At 42.4% G+C, this 22,731-nt stretch overlaps 1 protein-coding gene across 3 annotated transcripts in view; it reads right to left on the bottom strand.

Annotated features, from left to right (window-relative positions):
* Window positions 1–17,997, bottom strand: part of epha2b (eph receptor A2 b) — a 33,319-nt gene extending 15,322 nt beyond the window's left edge. For 2 of the 3 annotated variants that reach the window (XM_040047706.1, XM_040047707.1), the window contains exons 1-3: window positions 7,534–7,716; window positions 6,748–6,827; window positions 4,613–5,261 (exon numbers count right to left, since the gene is read on the bottom strand). In XM_040047706.1, coding sequence (XP_039903640.1) covers window positions 4,613–5,261; window positions 6,748–6,827; window positions 7,534–7,699 — 895 coding nt within the window. In that variant the 5' untranslated portion in view covers window positions 7,700–7,716. Of the gene's footprint in view, window positions 1–4,612; window positions 5,262–6,747; window positions 6,828–7,533; window positions 7,717–17,987 lie in introns of those variants that run through there. The other variant, XM_040047708.1, reaches the window with a different exon arrangement.
* Between the last annotated feature and the right edge of the window lie 4,734 nt (window positions 17,998–22,731).

Genomic DNA, 22,731 nt, shown 5'->3' with positions numbered 1-22,731 from the left:
TATGATTAGCTGCAGTCCACATTAAAAACTTGTGCTACATTTTCTGTCATCTTGTTTGAATTAACTGCCAGTGTTCTGCTCACTAAAAGCGTGGCCCAACAAGACTGTGCATGACACCACTTGAAAGTCCACCCCCACCCCCATTACCTAACCAGCTCACTCAAGTTCAGCCCGCTAGGCAGACGTTAGCTTGGCGTAAGATCTGAGAAATCCAAAGTAAATCAGTGTAATCACAGTGGGTTTATAGCCAAGGTTATATCTAGACTGTGCATCTAAATGAACAGCATTGTCCAACAAGTTTGTGACTTAAGCAATTTTCCCCCTTTTTTTCCCCTATTTTGGAGATCAGCCACAGGGATCAAAGGTTAAAAGGAGTTTGGTAGAGCAGAAAATTTCAGTGTGGGGATTATCCTGCAGGAGTGAGATGATTCCATTGTGTAAAATCCACTTTAAGCCAGCTAAATGAAATCCCTGTCATCTTGAGGAGTGGTGCCGTGTTCACGTCTTTGCACAGTCACCATCAGATTGAGTGAAATTGCACAACACCTTTGTTTTAATAAGTCTGCAGTCACCATGAGGAACCAGCTAGCTCTCAGCGCAACCAGATTAAAAGATTTACATCTACTGAAGTGTCTATCTCTGACATTTTAGATTGCAAATGCCAGATCAAGTATTTTGTTTTTAAATAATTTACTTCCATCAAATGTTTATGGCTTAACCATTACATGAAGCCAGTTGTTTTTTCCTCTCCCCGTCCACTAAAAACTCTCCCATTGGCAGACTTGTTCTAATTTAGCTTCTATTTATCTTTACGAGCCACTTGCGGAGAAATGTATTTATCAAGGGCTGAGATGAGAATTGTACACAGTCTAAATAGTCCCATCATAGCCGTGTGAAACGGGATGTTTAAACTCTATTGGTGTCATATTCATGACCTGAACCCCGGCCAGTAATAACAGCCACTCAGTGATTTCACAGGAGACATGAACACAAGACGTGGAGGAAAGACTTTTTGTTTGTCTGTAAGTTTATTGTACTTGGGGCAGCTTCTGCAACAGAGCGCGTTTCGGGAGTAAATTGCAATAAAATGACGATGCAAATAATCCGCTGAGATACGAAACTATTAAATAAATACGAGATGAGAGGGCGGAAAATTGAGGCTAAAATAGAAAGACTCTTCAGGGACAGGGAGGATGTTGGGAGAGAGGGGGCAGAGGACGGCAAAAAGAGAGATTGCACAAAGGCAAAAAAGCAAGCAGAACCAGTAGTTACTCTGCTTAAAAAGACTAAACACACCCAAGTCAATTACTACCCATACAAATCACTCACCACAGCATGCAGTCACAATTACAACAGTCACCAACTGTTTGTTACATCAGCTGAGGACGAGCTCGGAAACACGGACACAGACAGCAGGAGGTGGGGGGGGGGGGAAGAAAATGGTTTACTGGAACCTTTTTGGAGAGAGGAGTCGGAACTTTACTGGAACTCGGGGGAACAGTTGTTCCACCGAAAGTGCCCTCAGCAGTCCAAATATTCCACACTGCGTGTCTTTTTCTTTAGAGTCTTCTGTAAACCATAATATGGGATTAGGCCTTATTTGTTGAGGCTTTAGAGCGACCGAGGAGGTGTGGACCAGGGCACTTAGACACAAAAACCAGAGGACCAGCTGTGATCCTTTGAGGAGGTGCAACGGGTATGCCGTTGCATTGTGCCAGGGAGGACTGTGGGTAAGGAAGGGCGTGATCGGCTGCAGAGGAAAACTGTCAGTGTCAAAAGTGAGTCACAAGGGGAAAGTGTTGAGGTTTAAAAGACTGACCAGGTAATTGAAAGAAAGTTGTGATTTTTTTCCCCCCACAGAATAAAAAAAAAAAAAAGCAAAGTTTATTTCCACAGCATCCTGATCCATAGCAGATGGTGAAGGGAAACAATCAAAGAAAGCTTCCTCGGTGCTCTATTTACAGTTTAGATTAAGTGGGGTTTTTTAAATACAATTTTTTGAAAAGTTTTAAGCATTAAATAAAAAGCTTAATTTTAAAAAAAATGTAAAAAGATTTTATTTTTATTTTTACAAAATATACACTTGTAAAGTATCTAAAAGTGTCCCAATTTTAAAAACCACCCCCCCCACCCATCTTGTCAGCCTTGCTGACTCATATGATTTACAACCAGTTCATAAAAACGTTTACAATAACTGCTCTAAACACTCAGTGCAGTGCAGGAAGCGATGCGTTTTATCTTCAGGGTCTGTTTGCTCGGTTCTGTCGTTACGATGAGCATCGACGGCCACCAAGAGAACAGCGCCACACACCAAATAGAAAAAAAAACAACAACAAAAAACCTCAGAGGTTTAAAAAAAAAGGGGGGGGGGGGGGGGGGGGGAGAAAAGGGGGAAAAAGATCCCTGCGGTACAGTTTGACAGAGAGTGATCCCCAAGCCAAAAAAGTACCACAGTGAGGAGCTGTGATGAAGAGACGGGAGACAAAAACCAGATGAAGTCACAGGTTTCTACTTTAATAGGTCCCACGGGAGGAGCGAGGAGTCATAAAAGTGAGTGAACACATCGCCGAACATGGAAACTTTCAACCCAAGTACGAAAAAGCGCCACAATTGAAGTTTTGTGGTTTCTCCCGTAACAGCGCTCCACACAGGAAAGAAGCGGGGAGAATGATTAACTGTGCGTCGGTAGGATATTCCACTTTAAGCTCTCTGAACCATTCATCTTGGCCCACACTGCAGCTCTGTGATTCATTTCCACCTTCATCTGCAACTGCCCTCATGCATCTTAGGCCTCTCATTTAACTTCATCCTGGTAGTTTTTTTCCCCCTTGGGGGGGTTCTTTGTTTAGTCATCTTTATGTGAGGGCTCGACCCGGAGCTGCTCTTCCCCCTCCTGGGAATTCCACAGGTCTGGAGTAATGCTGGAAGGCTCCTCCTCAGCAAACTGATCAGGAATGTATCAACCACGAGGGAGAGGAGGTGGAGGTGTGCTCCACCGGCCATGCGGTGGGAAACACAGCACTCCATTGTTCTCCTACCTTTACATTCCTCTCCTCTCTCCATTTAAAAAAAATAATAAAAATAAAAAAAAAATCACGCCCCCTCCTCTAAACACAGCTTCTGGCTTTTGCATGACCCCTCTCTCTCGCTCATTCCTTCCTGCTTCTCCTCCCTAATCATCTTACCTGCCACTTTCCTGCAGCTAAAAATGATCTACTGACAGAAAACGTAATCGCTTTTAAAACAGCTCTTTGCCACTGGTGGGGAAACTAAATGGGAAAGTAGATCTGTTACAGAGCCACAGGTGGATTTACAACCGCTGCCCCCAAAAATGTCTTTCAGATGACGATTAGAGGTATTCATACCCGTATACGAGTGATTCAGGTCAGGCATGTGGGTGGGTACGAGCAAGTGTCACGAGCAGCAGAGAATGAGGCTCAGTTATGTTCAGTTATGGAAACGGATCTGAACAGGTCCTTGCATGCCGGGCTGTGCAATATGTTCATATACACTGCTAAAGTCAGACACACACACACCCCACAGTGGAAGCTCAGTAAATCTGTGACAACAGAGGGAGGAGGATCAAGACATGGATGCAGACAGGGGGACATGCAGCCAACTTGCCCGTTCACACATAAGAGGAGGGCTTCAGCGCTCTGTGACGCTTGATATGAACAAAGTGAGTGAGGCTCAAAAAGCTTCCTCCTGCCGCCTCCCACTTCCCCCCCTCCCCAAACCATCTTTAAAGATGCTAATCCATCACAGTACAGTAGCCTCCCAGCTTCTTTGATCACTTTCAGTCACTCTGACAGCCCTCACCGCAATAATAAAACCCTTCTTTTGCAGGACTTTAGGCACAACTGCACCACAACTACAAAGGCAAAGGGACAGATGTATCACTGGACGACATATCACACTCAAAAGATAACGAGAACAGGTGATAATGAGGTGGCAGGAAATCAACCTGATGCAACATGCTGTAAGCCCTGAACCATGAAAGGCCATGTGCTTGAGCAAGACTTTAAAATATGTGATTTGAAAGCTGAGCGTGACTCCAACCAAAAGGTTTCTTTATTTAAAAGATATGTTTTCAAATATTTTTTGTTACCAAATGAGATTCACCAGCGATGAAAAATGAATACGTCAAGTACAGCCTGACTCGAAACCTCTTCTCCCAACTTAAGCCTCCATATCACAAAGGCTTTAAAGTGCTTCACATGACTCTTTCCTCAGAACTGCACATCTTAGTCATAGTGAAACCCAAAAACACTTTTCCTAATTTTACAGGTATCAGTTCAAGGTCAGGGATAATGCCAGGGCATGTACAAGTAGGCCTCAACATTCCTTCCATTGCAAAAAAAGAACCATGTTAGCCAAAGGCAGAATTCCACTGAATTACAATAATAATACCCATCATGAAGATCCACACTCTGCCATCCAGGCCTGTTTTACACCCTGTGGCAATTAAAATAAAGGTAAATAGTGACTAATGCTGGATGGGTGCTTTAAAAAGCGCACTCTCCTGGGAAGCAAATCCTGGTTTACACCCAGACGAAGCGCCTGTAGACAGAAAGACTTTGAGAATTCCAGAGACTCAATCCCATGTGCTCACCTTGACATGCGTCTTTGACCTCTTCGTAGCCCGGTTTGCACTGGCACTGTCCGACCTGCACCGCCCACTTCCCTTCCTCGGTGCAGTAGATGCGAGGTGACTCCTCACTGGCTGCGTTATCCACGCATACCCCGCTCACTTTCGTAAGTGGCTGGTTCTCACCTCCGGCCACCGTCTCAGGGAACGTGGCGAGATTCTGTATGGTGCCCGGGCAGGTTTTGTAGAAGACCCTGACGGAGAGAAGAGCGATGCAGGCTCCGATGTCTTGAAAGGCCAAGTAGAAACCTTTTCGAGACAGCCCGTCCACCACTCGCGTCTCTGTGTTGATGTGCATTTCATTTTTGCCGGTGATCTCATCCGGAGCTATGGTGGCCACCTTCTTAAACTGGCTCTTGCGGAAGGTGGTGCCCACATCTGCATCCGATTCGGACGTATAGAGGTTGAAGGTTTCCTTGCATACTAACGAGGCTCCGTCGAAAGAGTTGCAGTCGCGTACGATAAACTTAAGTTCCACAAAAACCCGCGAGGCCAATGGATGCCGCTGGATGAAGGTGGTGCGCAGCCAGTTGTCCTGCTCACGCTCCTCCACGTTGCAGATGGAGTACGTGTAGAACTGAGAGCCATTTAGAGTCCTCTGGACAACCTCCCACTAAAGAATAAGAGCACACACACACACACACACACAAACAAGCGAAAAAGGTTAAGAGGTACGAACACCGAGCCCTGGGCAGCCCATAAGCATGTGCAAACCAAAACTACCAAGACAGCAAAGGAAAAAGGCTCCATTGCACTCCTCATAAGGGTTCAGCTATTGTACTACTGTATGAACGGTATGAGTGTGTGTCAGGGAAGCCATGCTCCACAAATTGCTAATTACTCCCTGTGAATATTTTTACAGCTTCACAGCAATAACACATTTCTGGGACATGGAAAACTGCACTTTACGAGCAGCATAACAATACAGCAAACCTCAGGGGCTGATGAGCATGAGCATTTCTGACATTGCAAAGATACCAAATTATTTCCAATTCTTTCTTCTTCTTTTTTTCTCCCCCCTCTGGCTACTTGTTGGCATGTTCCCCAAATAGCTTTGCTTCTTGCATATTAAATGGTGCCACAAATATTTCTGGTGAAAAAAAAAGTGACAGCAAGTTTTAACAAAACCTTGGCTCCTGAGAAACAACTGGCCCCACGGAGACAGAGGCTGTGGTTTAGTCTCTGCATGTAGCCCCTGTCCTATTAATTAAAAAATTTAAAAAAAATGTGCTTAGCTGGCCGATTGTTTGGCTGTGCATATAAACTAAATGTGCAGCAGCAGAACCCACACATCTATAAAACAGCTGGTGAACATTTTTCACAATTTTTACGAGGGGCCCTTAAAACACCTGAGGCTGATTAATGAAAAAGTGAAACTTATGTAAAGATTTTATTTCTTTTCTTCTTTTTTTTTTTCCTCTTCAAGAAATTTGGGTGAGCCATCACAAACACGCCTGCACATGCCTTTGACTCATCAGTACATGAAATGAAGCCATTTGCTGTGAATTTGTATGAGCCTGACTGGTCAATTACTGTGAAACTGCAGCCCAATCGGAAGGCATTATATGTTTCTAGTACACTGGTGTAATAATGTGCCGGGCACTGCACTAAATGTAGACGTTTACGTTTTCCCCTCCATCCTAAACCCATCCTCTCCAAAAAAAAAAAAGTAGAGAGGCACCACATGCTGCAAACTTTAAAAGTTAATTGCTCTCTGACATACAATTCTGGAGCTGAAGCCTTCAAACCACAAGAAACCACAAGTATTCCCAGTTGAGCGCTAGCAGCTATTCTGTCTGCCTAAGCTTTTGGTATAGTCCAGACATGCTTGGATGCAGCTCCTGATAGGATCCTGCTACTCTATCGCATATAAAGTTAACTGATTTTCATTAAAAAAAAAAAAAAAAACACTAAACATACACACACAGCAGCCACTCCACATCTAACCACAGGAGTCAAACAGTCAAATGTCATCAAATTGGAGGGTCTACATTCAGCTGGAGCCTTTCCGTGCATTTTCTCAATGCTGATTTGTCCTTAAGGCAAATTCCAACAGGAAACGTGGGAGCTGGAGGAGAAAGAAGCAGAGCTTTACTCACCCCGGTCTTCTCTCCCTGATCTAAGGGCCAAGTCAGCCAGCCCAGTTCATCTCCTGACGCCCTCATGTCCAAAAGCACTTCTGTGGAAACACGAGAACAATTTCAGTAAGTGAGAATGCACCTATTTTAAAATATATATTTATCCAGAAAACATTTTGTTTGGTTTTAAATAAGTAAAAATATTAGACTTTTGATTCCTCAGAAGAGATATCTGTAAATAAGAAGCCATGAATAAGTTGGAGTTTTGCTCTTAGACTAAAGAAGCGATCAGATTTTAGTTAAATAAGAGCGGCAGCTTGCTGCATGAATATTAGACGTTTCATTTGCCACATGCCAGCAAACTTTGATATACTCGAGTCAGCGTGTTGAAATAATTATCATTTCAACACGAGTCAGCGTGTTGAAATCTATTATTCCTCTTTTAATATAGAGAAGCAGTGGGAGGGGAAAAAAATCACTCAAATTGTGGCAGATTTCACCTGCTGGTGCGACGTGGTTTACTGCAGCGCACACGAAGTCTCAGCATTGCTGATGGTTAATAATCAAACCAAACTCCGGGAAGTTCTTTTTTTTTATCCAAATAAAACATTGAAATAAAGAAAGAGACAGAGCAGTGCAGGACTGTCATAAAGCATGAAGAATATTTCCTGGTTGTTAAAAAAAAAAACAGCTTTTAAGTTGGTGTCCCGCATGGCACGCGTGCTTTCCTTAAGCAAAATCTCACAGACAGATTTAATGCAACCAGGTTTTTAAATGATTTGCTTTATAAAAAAAAAAGTCACTCACCTTCTTTAGTTTGTATTGTAATAAATATGCCACTGAGAAGTACGTATGAAAACAAATAACGTTTGATTCCACCAAAGAAATCCATTTGGAAAAACTTTTCCTTCCTCTCTCCGCTGCTGGGCTTGGCTGGGACTCTGAGAGGTGAGCACAGCTCGCTGCAGCTCATTCACAAACAGCACGACACGTCACGGACTCCGCCCGATGGAATGTGTGTGCATGGTGTGTTTAGCGTTTCCAGAGGTGGGAGTGAATGGCAGTGGGGTGGTGAGGCACTTAGGGACTGTTGGACATTTCATAATTACAAACGAACCATCACGAACATCTCGAAGAGCTTCTCATAGTTAGTACAGCCTGGTGCAAGTTTCCAGAGAAAACATGAAATATTTCTGTGTGCAATCAACCTCAAATTGCACTAAAAGGGCAAAGCACTGTTAGCCTCTGGGAGAGAGGAGGGTTAGAGGACAGAACTATTACCCTCCAATGAAAATTACATTAGTAATAATTTTTTTTAATATTTCCTAATGCTGTTAAAAAAACAAAAACAGAGCATCCAAGTTTGCATTATTGAAAGTTACATTATTTTACTTTGCACACACACACAAAAATAAATCACAAAACTCCCCAAACCTACCAGGGTCAAAATAGATGCTAATAGTCAGCTTTTTTTAAAACACATGTCTGCTGAGCAATTCCAGCTCCTTGTTCTTTGACGAATCTCTCAAGCTTCTCCAGATTTGATGGTCTTCAGGCACGGATCTTGATCTTCAGTTCATCTCACAGATTTCCAAAGGGATTCGAGTCAGGGCTTTGTGCAGGCCAGTCAGCAACGTTTACTTTGGTCTTCTGGAGGTAGTTTTTCCACAAGGAGCGATGTCTGTTTTGTGAGTGAAAACAAAGTGATGACCCAGACCCAGGATTGCTGCTGCCTGCTGGAGGTTTTCTTTTAAATTCAAAATCTCAGTGAGTCTTCACCAAGATTCCTGACCAGTCCTTACCAGTCATGACCAAGATTCCCAGTTCCAGATGCACTGACGCATCCCCACAACATAATACTCCCACCACCGTGTTTCACTGTGAGGGTGGTGTTGTACACCTCTCCCTTCTTTCTCCAAGCATGAACAGCATCTCTGTGGCCCAAGAGCTCAAGTTTCATCTCATCTTAACAAACGAGGCACTTCCAGTATACATAATCCTAATAGACCTCAGCATACTTCAGTCATACTTCAGTTCTTCTTGGTCTACAACCTCAAAGTCCATTCCTGTGCAGGGTTCTAGTGATCATCTTCTTTGAAAGTATGACTTTGCCTGACTTGGCAAAGTCATTCACTCGTGTCTCTGCAGCTGTTCTTTAGTTGCTGGTCTTGAGAAACATCTCACTAGTTTTCTTTCCAGAGTCTTTGAAATCTTTCCCTTCCTACCTCAGCCAGGCTTGTTCTTTGCTGTGTGGCTCTCTTTAAATTTCTAAATTATACTTTGTTCTCCAGTTCTTGACACTCTGGAAAGCTTTGACTACTTTGTATATTCATCTCCTGATTTGTGAGCATCAACAATTCTTTAGGTAGTGTTAAGAAATGCTGTGTTGAAACTTTTTTGCTCTGTTAAAAACACACACACACACACACACACACACACACACACACACACACACACACACACACACACACACACACACACACACACACACAAATCTCCTCATTTGTAGACCAAAAAATTCTTCATGCTCTGTTTGCCTTGTAGTAAATTATGAACCATCAGCCATCCAGTTTTCATGGAAAAGAAGCTCATTTTACCGGGGCCACTTGAAGGCATCATTGGGTTGGTTATAGTTTTACCTACCTGGCTATCAAGCAGCCTGCATGGCACCATTTGCATGGAAATATTGATTTAGAATTATTTGCCACACTGAATGGGTGCAAGGAGGAGTGGGAGCCGCTTTACTTGGCGACCTTTGTTCTGTGCATTGCCACATACAGCAGCAGAATCATTGTGACAGGCGGAGAGAGATGTATTCATATCAGCATAATAGCAACTCAGAATACCAGAATTCAAAAGTACAGCTGGCCTACTGATACCCATCATAATTTATGGGAAATATCCCAAAAATGCAGCACCCTGCCAACCCTGGAGATAGACAGTGGTCAACTTATGAAGGGAAAAAAAAAGGTTTAATCTTTGTTTTCAGTCTCAGGAGGGTATGTGGGAGTGGGAGTGAGGGAGTCCAGTATGAATATGGGATTTAGGAACAGTCCTTTACCTAGCAACTGCTGCAGAGTGGAATTCACTGTTGAGCTTTATCTGACCTGCTTTCATTGTTTGTTGCGCACTGTTTCTGTGACAAAATGTTGAGAACCGGCTATAGAAACGATAAGTCGCTGCCGCACTTTACATCTTGCTTCCCACTCCATCTTGCATATCCCAGTCCAGCCCGAGGGCTGTACCTGATTCCCAAGAGTTTATTCCTAATTCTGTTTACATTTGCGCACCAGTTGTGTCCCCACAATAGACTATTACAATACAGTGTGTCATTGATTAGACATGGGCCTCCTACAAACACACACATGCATTGTTGTTCACACACCTGTGACGCTGACACTGCGGGAAAAGAGGTGGGCTTCTGCTGGTCAAGGCTGTGTCCCAGTCACCCTCCCCTCACCCTCCTCTTTATGCCTTCAGGGGACTCCGGTTTCACAAAGCTCCCCCACTCCAAAACCACAAGAACATCATGGCTCTCGTGAGCTTATGAACCCCCTAAAAAACGTGCCACTTGCCCGCCTGCTCTCCTCCACAGCTGCCTTCACGCACCCCTTACTCACGCCTCATCCTCAAGCTGCGAGCACGGGGGAGGTTATGGTTTGAGGCTCATGATGGGATGCAAGTAGCTAAAAGAAACCTTTGATTTTGTCCTCTTTTCCATCTTGAAATGATAAAACATCCCAAAGGGGCCACATGTACACTATCTGACCATGGTGCAGCTCTTGAATATGTATTGTTCTTTGTACTGCAGCGCTTAAAGTTAGTGCAGGGTGTAAACTGAGAACTAAAGTGGATTTGGGATGTGCGGTTGAGGTCTGTGGAGGCGGGGGTGGCGGGTAGATTAGATTGAGGTAACGTCTGTTCCTGGAGGGGGTGGAAATGCTGGGAGCTCTGCCAAGCACAGGTGTAGAGCAACTACAGCAGCAGTGACTGAGGTGGTGGGGGGTAAACAGCAGGGGCATTGTTTCCACATACACACATACAGGGAAACAAGTGTGGCTCAGGCCAGCGTATGTGAAAACAGGACATTGGCTCGTCTGTTTGTCTTATAAGCTGCACAGCCCAGAACTTCCATCTCCTCCAAATAGTGCCCTCCCCCACCCACCTCAGCCTCAGCACCTGATCCCTTTGGTTTTCTCTATATTCAGGAGCTGGCTTGAGAAATAGTTCCATGTAACTTGTCACATTTATGGCTACTTTTGATTTTATTCAATTGTATTTATAAAGCATCAAATGGAACTGAATCACCTCAAGGTGCTTTATTGTGTAAGGCAAAGAACGTACAATAACACAGCAAACCCCAACTATTAGACGACTCGTTATGAGCAAGCACTTGGCGACAGTGGGAAAGAAAAAACGAGCGAAGAAGAAACGTCAAGCCGTTTGTACCTGGGCTTTGCGTGGATAGTTTGGATGTTAACGAAAGACAATGATCACTACAAATTTTTAGCTATACAACCCCAAACAATGCGCAACAACCCGAAAGCACTCAGCACTAATAGCTGTCATCAGTCACTGTAAATGCCAAACACATGGCAGCTGGATTTTTACACATCAACATACAAGGCAGACATCTGTAAGAGCTGTATATATTACATATACAAATGTGAGTATGCAGTAATGGGTAAATGTTGGTGGTAATGTCCACTTGATGCGTGTATTGAGGTGAGAAGCTGGGAGGCCCGGGGGCATGTGTGACCGATATGTGTTGATGTGTAATGTAAACCACCCATGTGTGGCTGGTTTCACTGTGGTCATTTGTATTTCAAACAGCTAAAGAGGCCACTGCTGCGGGGAAACGTTCAGGGACAGCTGATGCTCAGATTAATCTCCGGTTCTTTCAGAGTTTAGTCTGTGATTGCTTTTATCGTCTACTTTTCCCATTTTGTTTTCTTTTTTGGGTTTGTGTATGTTTGCTAGTCATGCGCTAAAACTACTCAGATTGAATGTTGCTGATTAAAGGGGCCCTCTGCTGAGTTTCTTAAAGGTGGAGGAACTTACAAGAGATTCCTTCAAAATAAAGAAGTCAAAGCCAGGCATCCCGATACTGCTCTTTAGTATGGGTTAATTTTAAACACACACACACACATTATTACAGTGCCACAGTGCATCCAGTAGCATCTTCCTCTTGTACTGAATTCACATCATAGAGACCATAATGACAAGACTCTAATTGCTTGCTTTGCAAAAAATAAAGTTCAGTACAAAAATAGCTGCAAAGTCACTGCATTGATGTCAACTCTGATATTAAAGGAGCAGCACAGTTTTATAGCTGGCTTACATCTAGGCTGGCATCTACAGTCCTCTAAAAAACCAAGTATACCGGATGATTCGATAGCTTTTGGACACACCTTTTAGTTGGGTTTAAACCTGCATTTTGACTGGGTCACTGTAACTCCTTGATTTGTAAAATAATTTATTTTTTTTTCATTCATCCAGTTGTAGATTTGTTCCTATGCTTTGATAGTTGTCCTGTTGCATGACCCAGTTTGGTACAAGTTTTAGTTGTTGGTCAGGCCTCGGGAGTTCATGGTTGATTAAATGCCTGCAAGGTGTCCAAACAACATCTAAATCATTACTCCTCCACCACCCTGCCTGAAAGTTGATACAGGGTGTTAGAGTTTCTTTGTCAAACAAGTCGCTGTGCGTTATAACCAAATATCTCTACTTGTCTGTCCAAAGGAAAAAGTTCTTTCAAAGGATGCATGTTTGGAAACTATGCTGCCCTTCCACACAAGCCATGCTTTTTCAGTCGTTTTTTCCCACTGTGTTGAGCTTAAATATTTTGGATTTTTTTTTTTTTTTTTTTTTTTTTTTTTGCAGTTTCTCTGACCTAGGGGTGAATTTGCTGGGACGTCCACTCCTGTGAAGATTGTTGCATTGTGTAAACACACACCTGAATTCTCTGCTTTTCTAGAGGTGGTCACACTCTTCTATAGTCAGTGAGTCGAGTGCATTTGATTAGCAACACCTGGTGCTCTAAATTCCTGTGAAAGCACCAAGGACATACTTAGTTTTTAACAGACTTCATAGAGCCGTGTGAAAACTATTTTATTTTTTTAGATGACTATACCTCAAATGTGAAACACAATTATTTGAGCGTAATTTATCTTTATATGGTGTGATACACAGCCAGGAACCGGGGTATCAGTCTTGAAATAATGCAGGAATGTTCCCAAGCCGACATGGAATCAAACCACACAGTTCTCCAAATACATGGCATGAACCCAGCATCAGACCACTGAGTCATCCAAGGGAAATGACAAAATATGCAATTGCAGCAGGCTTTTATGACTTGAAAGACTTGAAATTCTTGTATCCCAAGACAAAATATACTCCATCTCCAACAAGGTCCCCTACAGTTTTTGTCCACAGTGGGCTTTTGAATGTGATTTATGACTGAAGTTGATCCATTTATTTATTAAATGTTTTTCTTGACCACAGTACCCGAGTTTAAAGGTAAAGCTTGAACTCTAACGTGTGAGAAAATAAACCGACATGATAACAAAATCACAATTATTCAACGATTTTACCAAATCTTCCTTCAAGTAACTTTAAGTAAAGAGAACTCAGGCCTTACAAAAGCTCATTAAAGTCTGGAAGTGGTTTTTGTTCACACTGAAATGCTAATGTATTTACATACAAATGTTTCTGTTAGTCATTATCTTTGAAGGAATTTGTCAGATTAAGCATTAACTAAAGACTTTATTAGAGCATTATTTACATAAAACTTTTCCATGTCCTTTTCATTCAAATTCAAAACTTATTTAATTTACAGTATCATCTCCCTGGTTTAGCAGCTTACATAACCTGTGAATCAAGTCATGAATCATTCAAACAGCTATCCTGACAAACTTCCTCTCCCTCCCGTTCTACCCATTCCAGCTAACTGTCCTTGGAAAATATTGGCCTAGCCTGCGGGTGGAACGGCAGAATAGTTATACCATATAATTCATTGAACTCCTTATCACAACATTAACTCAGCATTCCGATGCCCTGAGCTGGAACATGCTCATTTTCTCAGACGACGCCTCCTGTGTTTTTTTTATTAGAGACACAGACCAAAATGAAGTGGCAGATGTTCCCATTTGCTCACCCAAGTAGAATGACCTGCTCCTTCAGGCGCCTCCTTCCTCTCCTGCTGCCATATCGAGTGACTGCTAACCTGAAGGCCTTTGTGGACGTTTAAGGAGGCGCAGAGGAAAGAGCAAAAGGAGACAGTGCTTAGAATAGTTGAGGGGGATTCCTGGAGGGTCAGGGAAGGAGGGATGTCCCGTGGGCTCTGACAAGAGGCCCCTGGGCTGCTGAGAGCCTCCATTGAAATGCATCTGTTGATCTGGTTCCAGATGAACCTACTGGGTAAGTAGGTATAAGTGATATCAGATGGAATGGAAAGAGTCAGGAAGTGATTGGAAGTGTGTGGAAATGTGTTTATCCATGCATGTTTGGTCCGGGTCACGTACCCTTTACCATTGGTTGAAATAAAAGGCAAAATGGGTGCAAATGTATGGTGGCTCTCAGAGGTCAAATGCACAGCAACTTAAGAAAACATCAGCCAGTAGAAAAATGCTGCAAAAGAAAACATTATGGAGCTATTAAAAAAAATCTCACAAAACACTATAACAGGGAGCCGTCTGCACCGAGAGCCGGTCACAGACCGCAGCCTCCAGGCTGGGCACACAGCAGGAGGGAGGCAAAGAAGCCCCCCAGCCAGGCTGAGAGGACCCCCAGAGACCCAGCAGCCACGGTCGATCACAGCCCCGGTGCAGAGAGCCCCCTCTGAGGAAACACTGGAGATATGACCCAATAAGGATATATACAGGGTAAAATGATAAAATAAATAAGAATGGGATACAGTATAAATGTAAATATAAATAGAGTAAGAAGATTAAAAAATGGATAAGAATAAAATCAATAAATATTAGGTAAAGCCTAAATTAATAATAAAATAACAGGATAGAATAAATAAGCATAAAATAAATAAACGTTAGCTCCTCCGGCAGGCTGTTCCACAGACAAGGACCATACTAGGGATGGGTACCGGTATCCGGTGCCATGATGGCACCGGTTCTGACATAAACGGTAGTAACCAGACCGAAAAGCAGCGCACATTTCGGTGCTTTATTTCGGTGCTTTTTTTTTCTGAGCTGTGATACACTTTAGATTCTAGCCAATCATTTTACGTTTCCGAGGATAGTAGGCGGGGCCAGGTACGTACATTCTTTTAGAGCAGAGATATAGATTAAAAATGCCCAAGGCAAAGCGGTCAAAAGTCTGGCTGTACTTCACAGCAAAATATGCAAACTCAGCAGCCTGCAACAAGTGCTTTAAGCTGATACTGTGATACTGTCAAAGGAGGTAACACCTCAAATCCGATGAAACACCTGGCGACACATAGCGTTTTTTTTTTTTTAAAGCCGAGAAATGCGCCGTATTTGATAGCTTGCTGTGAGACCTCACACCGTGCACATCTACTGCGGGTGGGTTGCCTGTTATCGGACCCGGAGTTAGCAACATCCCCCAAAAACACGAAGAGTAGAGTCCTGGCCCCTAGCCCTGCCAGTGTAGCAGAAATGATGACGGATGATGATGGCAGCAGCAGCCGTTCTTCTCTGGGTCAGTAGCTTAATGTTGTTCGTGTGTAATTTACGTTGAGTAGGCTAACCATGTTATTAACTTAATGCACGTAAGGTGAACTAGCAAACATCATCATAGCTACATGCGGCTGTCTTCTTGTTTGATGGCAGATACTCCCTTCACCCTGGCCAAAAAGGCTAAAATGACCAAAGAAAAAGTGGAAAACAGCTAAACATGAGAGGTTTTTGGACAAAGTTTGTGTTTTTTTTCCATTGTTTAAGCACTGCTTCCAGCCAAGAGTGATACCATATATGCCCCATAGCTGCAGAAAAGGCTAACATTGTTATCTTTTTACAAAAAAAACAGCTGAACATGAGAGGTTTTTGGACCAATTTTGTGTTCTCCATTCTTTAAGCACCGGTTTGAGCACCGTTTAAGCACCGGCACCGTTTCAAAAGTACCGGTTTGGCACCGGTATCGGATAAAACCTAAACGATACCCATCCCTAGACCATACCACTGAAAAGCTGCCTCTCTGTGAGTATGTGTCCTGACTTTAGGGACAATCAAAAGGCCAGTACCAGAGGACCTCAGGGTCCGCGAGGGTTCATATGGTAAAAGCAGATCTGAGAGATAAGAAGGCCCAAGACCATTAAGACATTTAAAAACCAATAAAAGAACTTTAAAATCGATCCTGAAACACACGGGGAGCCAATGCAGCGATTCTAAAACCGGTGTAATGTGGGCCCGCCCTCTGGTCTTCGTCAGCACACAAGCTGCCGAGTTTTGCAAAAGTTGTAAAGTTGAAATATTCTTCTTAGGAAGACCAGAGAGCAGGGCATTACAGTAATCAATGCGACTGGTAATGAAAGCATGCATCAGCATCTCCGTGTTGGCCCGAGAGAGAATAGGGCGGACTCTGGCTATATTTTTTAGATGATAAAATCCAATTTTGGTTACATGTTTAACATGTGGGATAAAACCAAGCTCAGAGTCAAAAATAACACCCAGGTTTTTCACTTGTAGCGAAGGACATAGTGAAAATGCCTGTAATTTAGACAAGAGTTTCTCTCTCTGAGCCTCAGGACCGACGATTAAAACTTCAGTTTTGTCCTGGTTAAGCTGTAAAAAGTTTTCTGCCATCCAAGATCTTATATCTAAAATACAGTTAAAAAGGGCATCCATTGGTCTGGTGTCATCAGGAGACACAGAGATGTACAGCTGCGTGTCATCAGCGTAACTGTGGAAGTTCACTCCATGCCTCCTGATGACACTGCAGAGAGGGAGCATGCACAAATTAAAAAGTACAGGGCCTAAAACCGACCCTTGAGGGACACCACATGTCATTTTATGGATCTTAGAGGAGCATGTATCCATACTCACCATAAAAGTTCTGTCAGAGAGATAGGAAGTGAACCAGTTGTGTACAGCACCAGAGAGGCCCACCGTGTGTTTCAGTCTGTTTAAAAGAATATTGTGGTCTACTGTATCAAAGGCTGCGCTTAGATCCAGTAGCACCAGGACTGAGAGCTTTTGGGAGTCCCAGTTACATCTAAGATCATTTAAAACCTTTAGGAGAGCCGTCTCTGTGCTGTGGTTCACCCTAAATCCAGACTGGAATATCTCCAGGATCTGTCTATCATTTAGAAAATCATTAATCTGAGTAAAAACAAGTTTTTCTAAGATTTTACTTAAAAATGGTAAGTTGGATACAGGTCTGTAGTTATTAAAATCATTACAATCCAAATTGCTCTTCTTCAGAAGGGGTCTCACCACCGCTGTTTTAAAGGCAGCAGGGAAGACACCCAACTGAAGAGAGCAATTCATCATGTATAAAAGCTCAGCCTCAAAAAATCCATAAAGTGTTTTAAAGAGTGAAGAAGGGATTGGATCTAAAAGACATGTGGTGGGTCTCACTGTGGAGAAAAATTTCTTAAGGTTCTCAGCATTAACCAGGACAAAGCTGTCCAGTGTCTCCTCAGGTACAATCGAGCCCTCAGATGTGTTTACAAACATATCGCGATTAGATAAAATATCAGATCTGATGGCGCTGATTTTTCCCCTGAAGTGGTCTGCAAACTGCTCACAGAGTGAGTCTGTGGGGGTTCTTTGGGAGCTGTTAAAATCAGGGTTAAATAAATGATCTATGGTGGAAAAGAGGACCTTGGGATTATTTTTGTTATTACTGATTATTTTGGCGAAGTATGAATTTCTTGAATTCCTTAATGTATTATTGTACATTTTAAGTTGCTCGCAAAATATTTGATGGTTGATAGTATTTTTATTTTTCCTCCATCTCCTTTCTGCTGCCCTGCAATTTCTTTTGAGTTTTTTGACTTCTTCGTTTCTCCAGGGTGATGCATGTTTTACGTTAATCTTTTTGGTGGTGAGTGGAGCAACGGAGTCAAGGCTTTTCTTCAGTTTGCTGTTGAAATGATTAAAAATCAAATCGCAGGGTGCAGGTAAAATCACAGGGGGGCATTCGTCTAAAACCCTGGTAAAATTTGCAGCCACTTCAGAGGTTAGATAGCGCCTCCTCACAGTTCGCACCGAGGTCTCCCGCTGAATAAAACCGGTGATGTTAAAAAACACACAGTAGTGGTCAGAGACAGCCAAGTCAACAACAGAGGACACGCTGGTGGACAGCCCATGGGTGATGACCAGGTCCAGAGCGTGTCCTCTGTTGTGAGTCGGCTGCGTGACGTGCTGGGTAAAATCCAAACAGTGAAGAATGTTTAAGAATTCTTTTGATGCAGGGTCAGAAGGATTATCTATGTGCAGGTTAAAATCACCGGTTAAAATTATCATATTATATTTTGAATGTATGTTTGTTAAAAATTCTGAGAATTCCTTGATAAAAGCAGCGCTGTCTTTAGGTGGTCTATAAATTGTGACAGATAAAACTGGAGGGCTGCTGAAAACAATAGCATGGAATTCAAAAGTGGTAAAATGATCAAATAAAATTTGTTTGGAGGTGAGTGTGTTGTTGGCTAAAGATGCAGTCCCACCACCTCTCTTACCACTTCTAATAGAAAAAGAGAAATTAAAATTTGGTGGGGAGGCCTCAGTGAGAACAACTGGTGCATCCGAACCCAGCCATGTTTCAGTTAAAAATAAACAGTCAAGTTTATTATCTAAAATTAAATCATTAATAATAAAAGACTTGTTCAACAGAGAGCGGACATTTAAAAGTGCCATACTGATTGAGACTGGTGGATTTTTGACAATAGAGTTGAATGGATGTTGATATTTTTGAAGAGGCCGGAGGTTATTAATGTTTTTGGAGTTACTGGATTTATGATAATTCTGTTGCTCTCTGTTTGTGATTATGACGGGTATTGTGTTGACTGTGGGAGAGAGAGGTCCGAGTCCAGAGTTTTGTGTATTACTGTTAAAAGTGGCACAAATATAGGAGCTGGGACCAGGGGAACATCAGTCAGTGGCAGACAGATCAGCAGGTAATGTCAATTTGGGGTAGTGACAGGGCGATGTGCGGGAGTGCTGTACGCCAAATGCCAAATTGGCGGACAGCAAACGGCGTCCCCAGGCGTTGAGGTGGAGCCCGTCTGCCCCAAAAAGATGCCTCCTCTCCCAGAAGGCATCAAAATTGTTAATAAAACCCACGCCGTGGGAGACACAGGCGGAGGAAAGCCAGGTGTTAAGGCTGAGCAGCCGGCTGAAACGGCCTATCCCTCTGCCACAGGTGGGGGTGGTCTGTTAGCTTCATGCAATGGTGCAGATACATGTTTGCTGTTAGCTGTTTACTGTTAGCTTACTTTATTGTCTCTTCCATTGTGTTTTTGAGAATTCATTCATTTATTTGAATTTCTTGTGAACTTTTGTGGTGTTTTTTCCAACTTCTGTTGTGTTTTGTGTGCTTTTGAGTTGCAGTGCATTTGATCTCTCAGGGCCACCGTACGAATGGGAGAAAAAATACAGTCATGCAGAGGTTTCTTGTTATGACTGAAACTGACAGAAGGATTTTAATAGTGGCTGTAGTAGATCTTAGCTAACTGAAGTGTCCATTTCTAAAGAGTGGTCACAAAGTTGCAAACAGGTGAGCAACATGAAAATTTGAATAAAAATGGCAACGTAAATCTGAACTTTGGATTTTTTTTTTATTTTTACGAATCCTTGAAAATGGCCAAACATGGCAAATCAATAAGTTGTTCATACATTAGACTAGTAATAATGATGGCCTGAGTATGTTACCATTTCTTTGCTGATAAGGCAGCAGAAGGCTAATGTGTTTTAAACCAGCAACTATTATTAATCAAACATCTAAGAGTAAATCCTGAAAACAACATTTAATGCTCTGCCATCATACAGAGCATTAAAAAAACACTAACACACACACGTGTTAGTGTTTTTAGTTGATGACGTAAAGCCTTTGCTTTGCTTGTGAATATGTTCTGATCTTAAAGATATTTTGTAAATGTGGTTTTCTTAAGAGCCAGCGCAGAGCCACTTGATAAGTGTTTGTGTAATTCATGAGAAGCTTGTTATCTGATCATCACTGGTTTTACCAGGAAGTAACAGTGTTTGTGCAGCAAATTAGTCTTGATCAGTTTTGTCACTGCGTAAAGTTAGTGGATCGATACCTTTATTTTCTGTGTCTTTTCTAACATATTGTGCTTTCAAAGAACAAAGCATTTCATTTTAACTTTTTAACAAACCAACTTCATTTTAAAAACAGTCCTCATATTAGGAAACATGCACAAACAGTGCAACTCATCTCATATTGCTATCTTCACAACGTCCCCTATGTGAAATACATTGCTACAGCCATTCTCCAAACTCTCTCGCAGCCCCTGTTTTATGTATGATTGTTTTATTTGCTTATATATTTCTGAGTAGTTAGAGCTACAGTCATATGTCGGTGCGTGCCACCGCTATGAAGGAGACTAATTTGTAACATAATCTCATTCTTTCACCCAGGAATTAGCCGATGATTCGACTGGTTCTCTGAAAGCTTTTTCTTTTGTCTTGGCTCCTTATTCAGCACAGCAGCATGGTACAACAGAGACTCTGCCAGTCAAACAGTTACAGACACTAAAAGCCCAGCAAACCCAGTTATGTTAACAGTTTATGCGCGAGCACTCTCAGTTGGATGTATGTCAAACTAAAATTGCTCACACAGTCCTGTTAAGCATAAACTTGCCTAAAAAGGTGCCCCAGATGTCGGAGCTGTGGTAGGTAAGTTTAAAGATCAACACTAAGATAAACAGTTTTGCAGTTTCCGTTCCCTTCCTCCCACCACTCGCCCTGCCAGTAGCAATTAGCAACAGGTGATTGACAACCGCACAGAACGCTACTTTCATGCTTCACTGTTGATCTCAGTTGGTCACATGCCCAAGCTTCACGATTTACTTTCAAAGCAAACAGAGGACTCTCAATTCTGCCAAGATTCTGACATATCAAATAATTTATTTATGTTCACACAACATGGAAATTACTTGTGCCGAACTCATAAAACATCAACTTGTGAAATCTACCCACAAAAACTTTAATTCTAGCTATAAGTCTCAGGCTTGATTATTTGTACAGCTCGGCAGTCATGAATAATTTCGGAGATGAAACCAAAGAAGGTTTCAGTTGACGTCTTCTTCTCTTTTTTTCTGATCCAATGAGCCAGCCTTACTCATAAATCTCTGTTTATCTCCACTGCTGCTGAAAACATTAAATCTGATCTCTAAAAACAAATGACTACAGCATTGCTAGGACCTTATGTTGGCCATGCTGGATTATTGTAGCTCTATTATTTCACATTAGTATCCGTCATCACTTCTTGGTCCTGGATGTGTGAGAGCTTTTTCAGCAGGACCCACAATTGGCAGTGATGTCACCTCAGTAGCACCTGTCCTTGCGGTTGGATCCCACCTCCCCATGTGGTTTTTGGATTGCTGAGGTAGGCACGTCAGGCATGTCTAACTCTGACTCCAAGTAATAAAGGGCTGTTATGGCAGTGAAAGTGTTGGGACAGCTGGGTGTGAGCTTCCCCATACCCCGAATATGAAGCACAGACTGGACATGTACTTGGGAGGTTTAAGACATTCTCAAAACACACAGCAATGAAACAGGAGTTTGGCACACTTGTCCTGAAATTGGACATGAAACAAGAGAACCTCAGCAAATTATTCTGTTGTGAAATTAGAAAAAATAAAAAATAAAGAAAAAGTAGGGTTAGCTAAAACATGACTTGCGCCTCTTAATTGTTCATAATGCTTCTACAAAAACTGAGCATCTGATACCAGTATGTACACATTTACTTAATGTGTTCATTTTTAAAATATCCAATGTATTATATTTTATCAAAACTTCCACAATAATTAGATTGCATTTAATTTGTATTAAAATGGTAAATGGCCTGTATTTGTATAGCGCTTTACTAGTCCCTAAGGACCCCAAAGCGCTTTACACATCCAGTCATCCACCCATTCACACACACATTCACACACTGGTGATGGCAAGCTACATTGTAGCCACAGCCACCCTGGGGCGCACTGACAGAGGCGAGGCTGCCGAACACTGGTGCCCTCTGACCACCACCAGTAGGCAACGGGTAAAGTGTCTTGTCCAAGGACACAACGACTGAGACTGTCCAAGCCGGGGCTCGAACTGGTAACCTTCCGATTACAAGACGAACTCCCAACTCTTGAGCCACGATCACCCAAAGATTATACTTCTTCAGAAACACTGTACATGTATTCATACTTAAATGATTATAACCTGTTACTATAATGTTTGTATTTGATATCAAATATCTATGTAACAAAGTCAGGATAAAATCCCATCATATTTATATCATTCCCCTACATGCCTTTATGTTGTCAATACAAATAATGGTAGTTTAAACAGCTCTATGTACCATTATTATCACTTTGACCTTCAGACTGACCTTGAAGGAGAGGTCAGAGGTCACATATGACCCTTTTGAAATCTTTATACCTTACTTTCTTTATGTTGACTCTATAAACCACACTTGTAAGAATCATAGTTTCTAAGTTGTGAGACTTTTGGTCAATTTTCAACCAATTAAGCTAGTCAGGGGTGTCGAGCTCCAGGCCTCGAGGGCCGGTGTCCTGCAGGTTTTAGATATCACCCTGGATCGACACACCTGAATCACATGATTAGTTCATTACCAGGCTTCTGGAGAACTTCAAGACATGTTGAGGAGGTAATTTAGCCATTTGAATCAGCTGTGTTGGATCAAGGACACATCTAAAACCTGCAGGACACCGGCCCTCGAGGCCTGGAGTTCAACACCTGTCAGCTAGATTGTTAAAATGACCCCACTCTACACCTCTACAAAGTTTTATCACAATTCATTCAAAACTTTTTGAGCTATCATGTTTAAAGACAGAATGAC

Source organism: Simochromis diagramma, unplaced genomic scaffold (genome assembly GCF_900408965.1).
Source record: "Simochromis diagramma unplaced genomic scaffold, fSimDia1.1 OVJJ01000387.1, whole genome shotgun sequence".
Lineage (NCBI taxonomy): Eukaryota > Metazoa > Chordata > Actinopteri > Cichliformes > Cichlidae > Simochromis > Simochromis diagramma.
The sequence above is the reverse complement of the archived record's forward strand: the minus strand, read 5'-3'. Positions and strand labels throughout refer to the sequence as shown.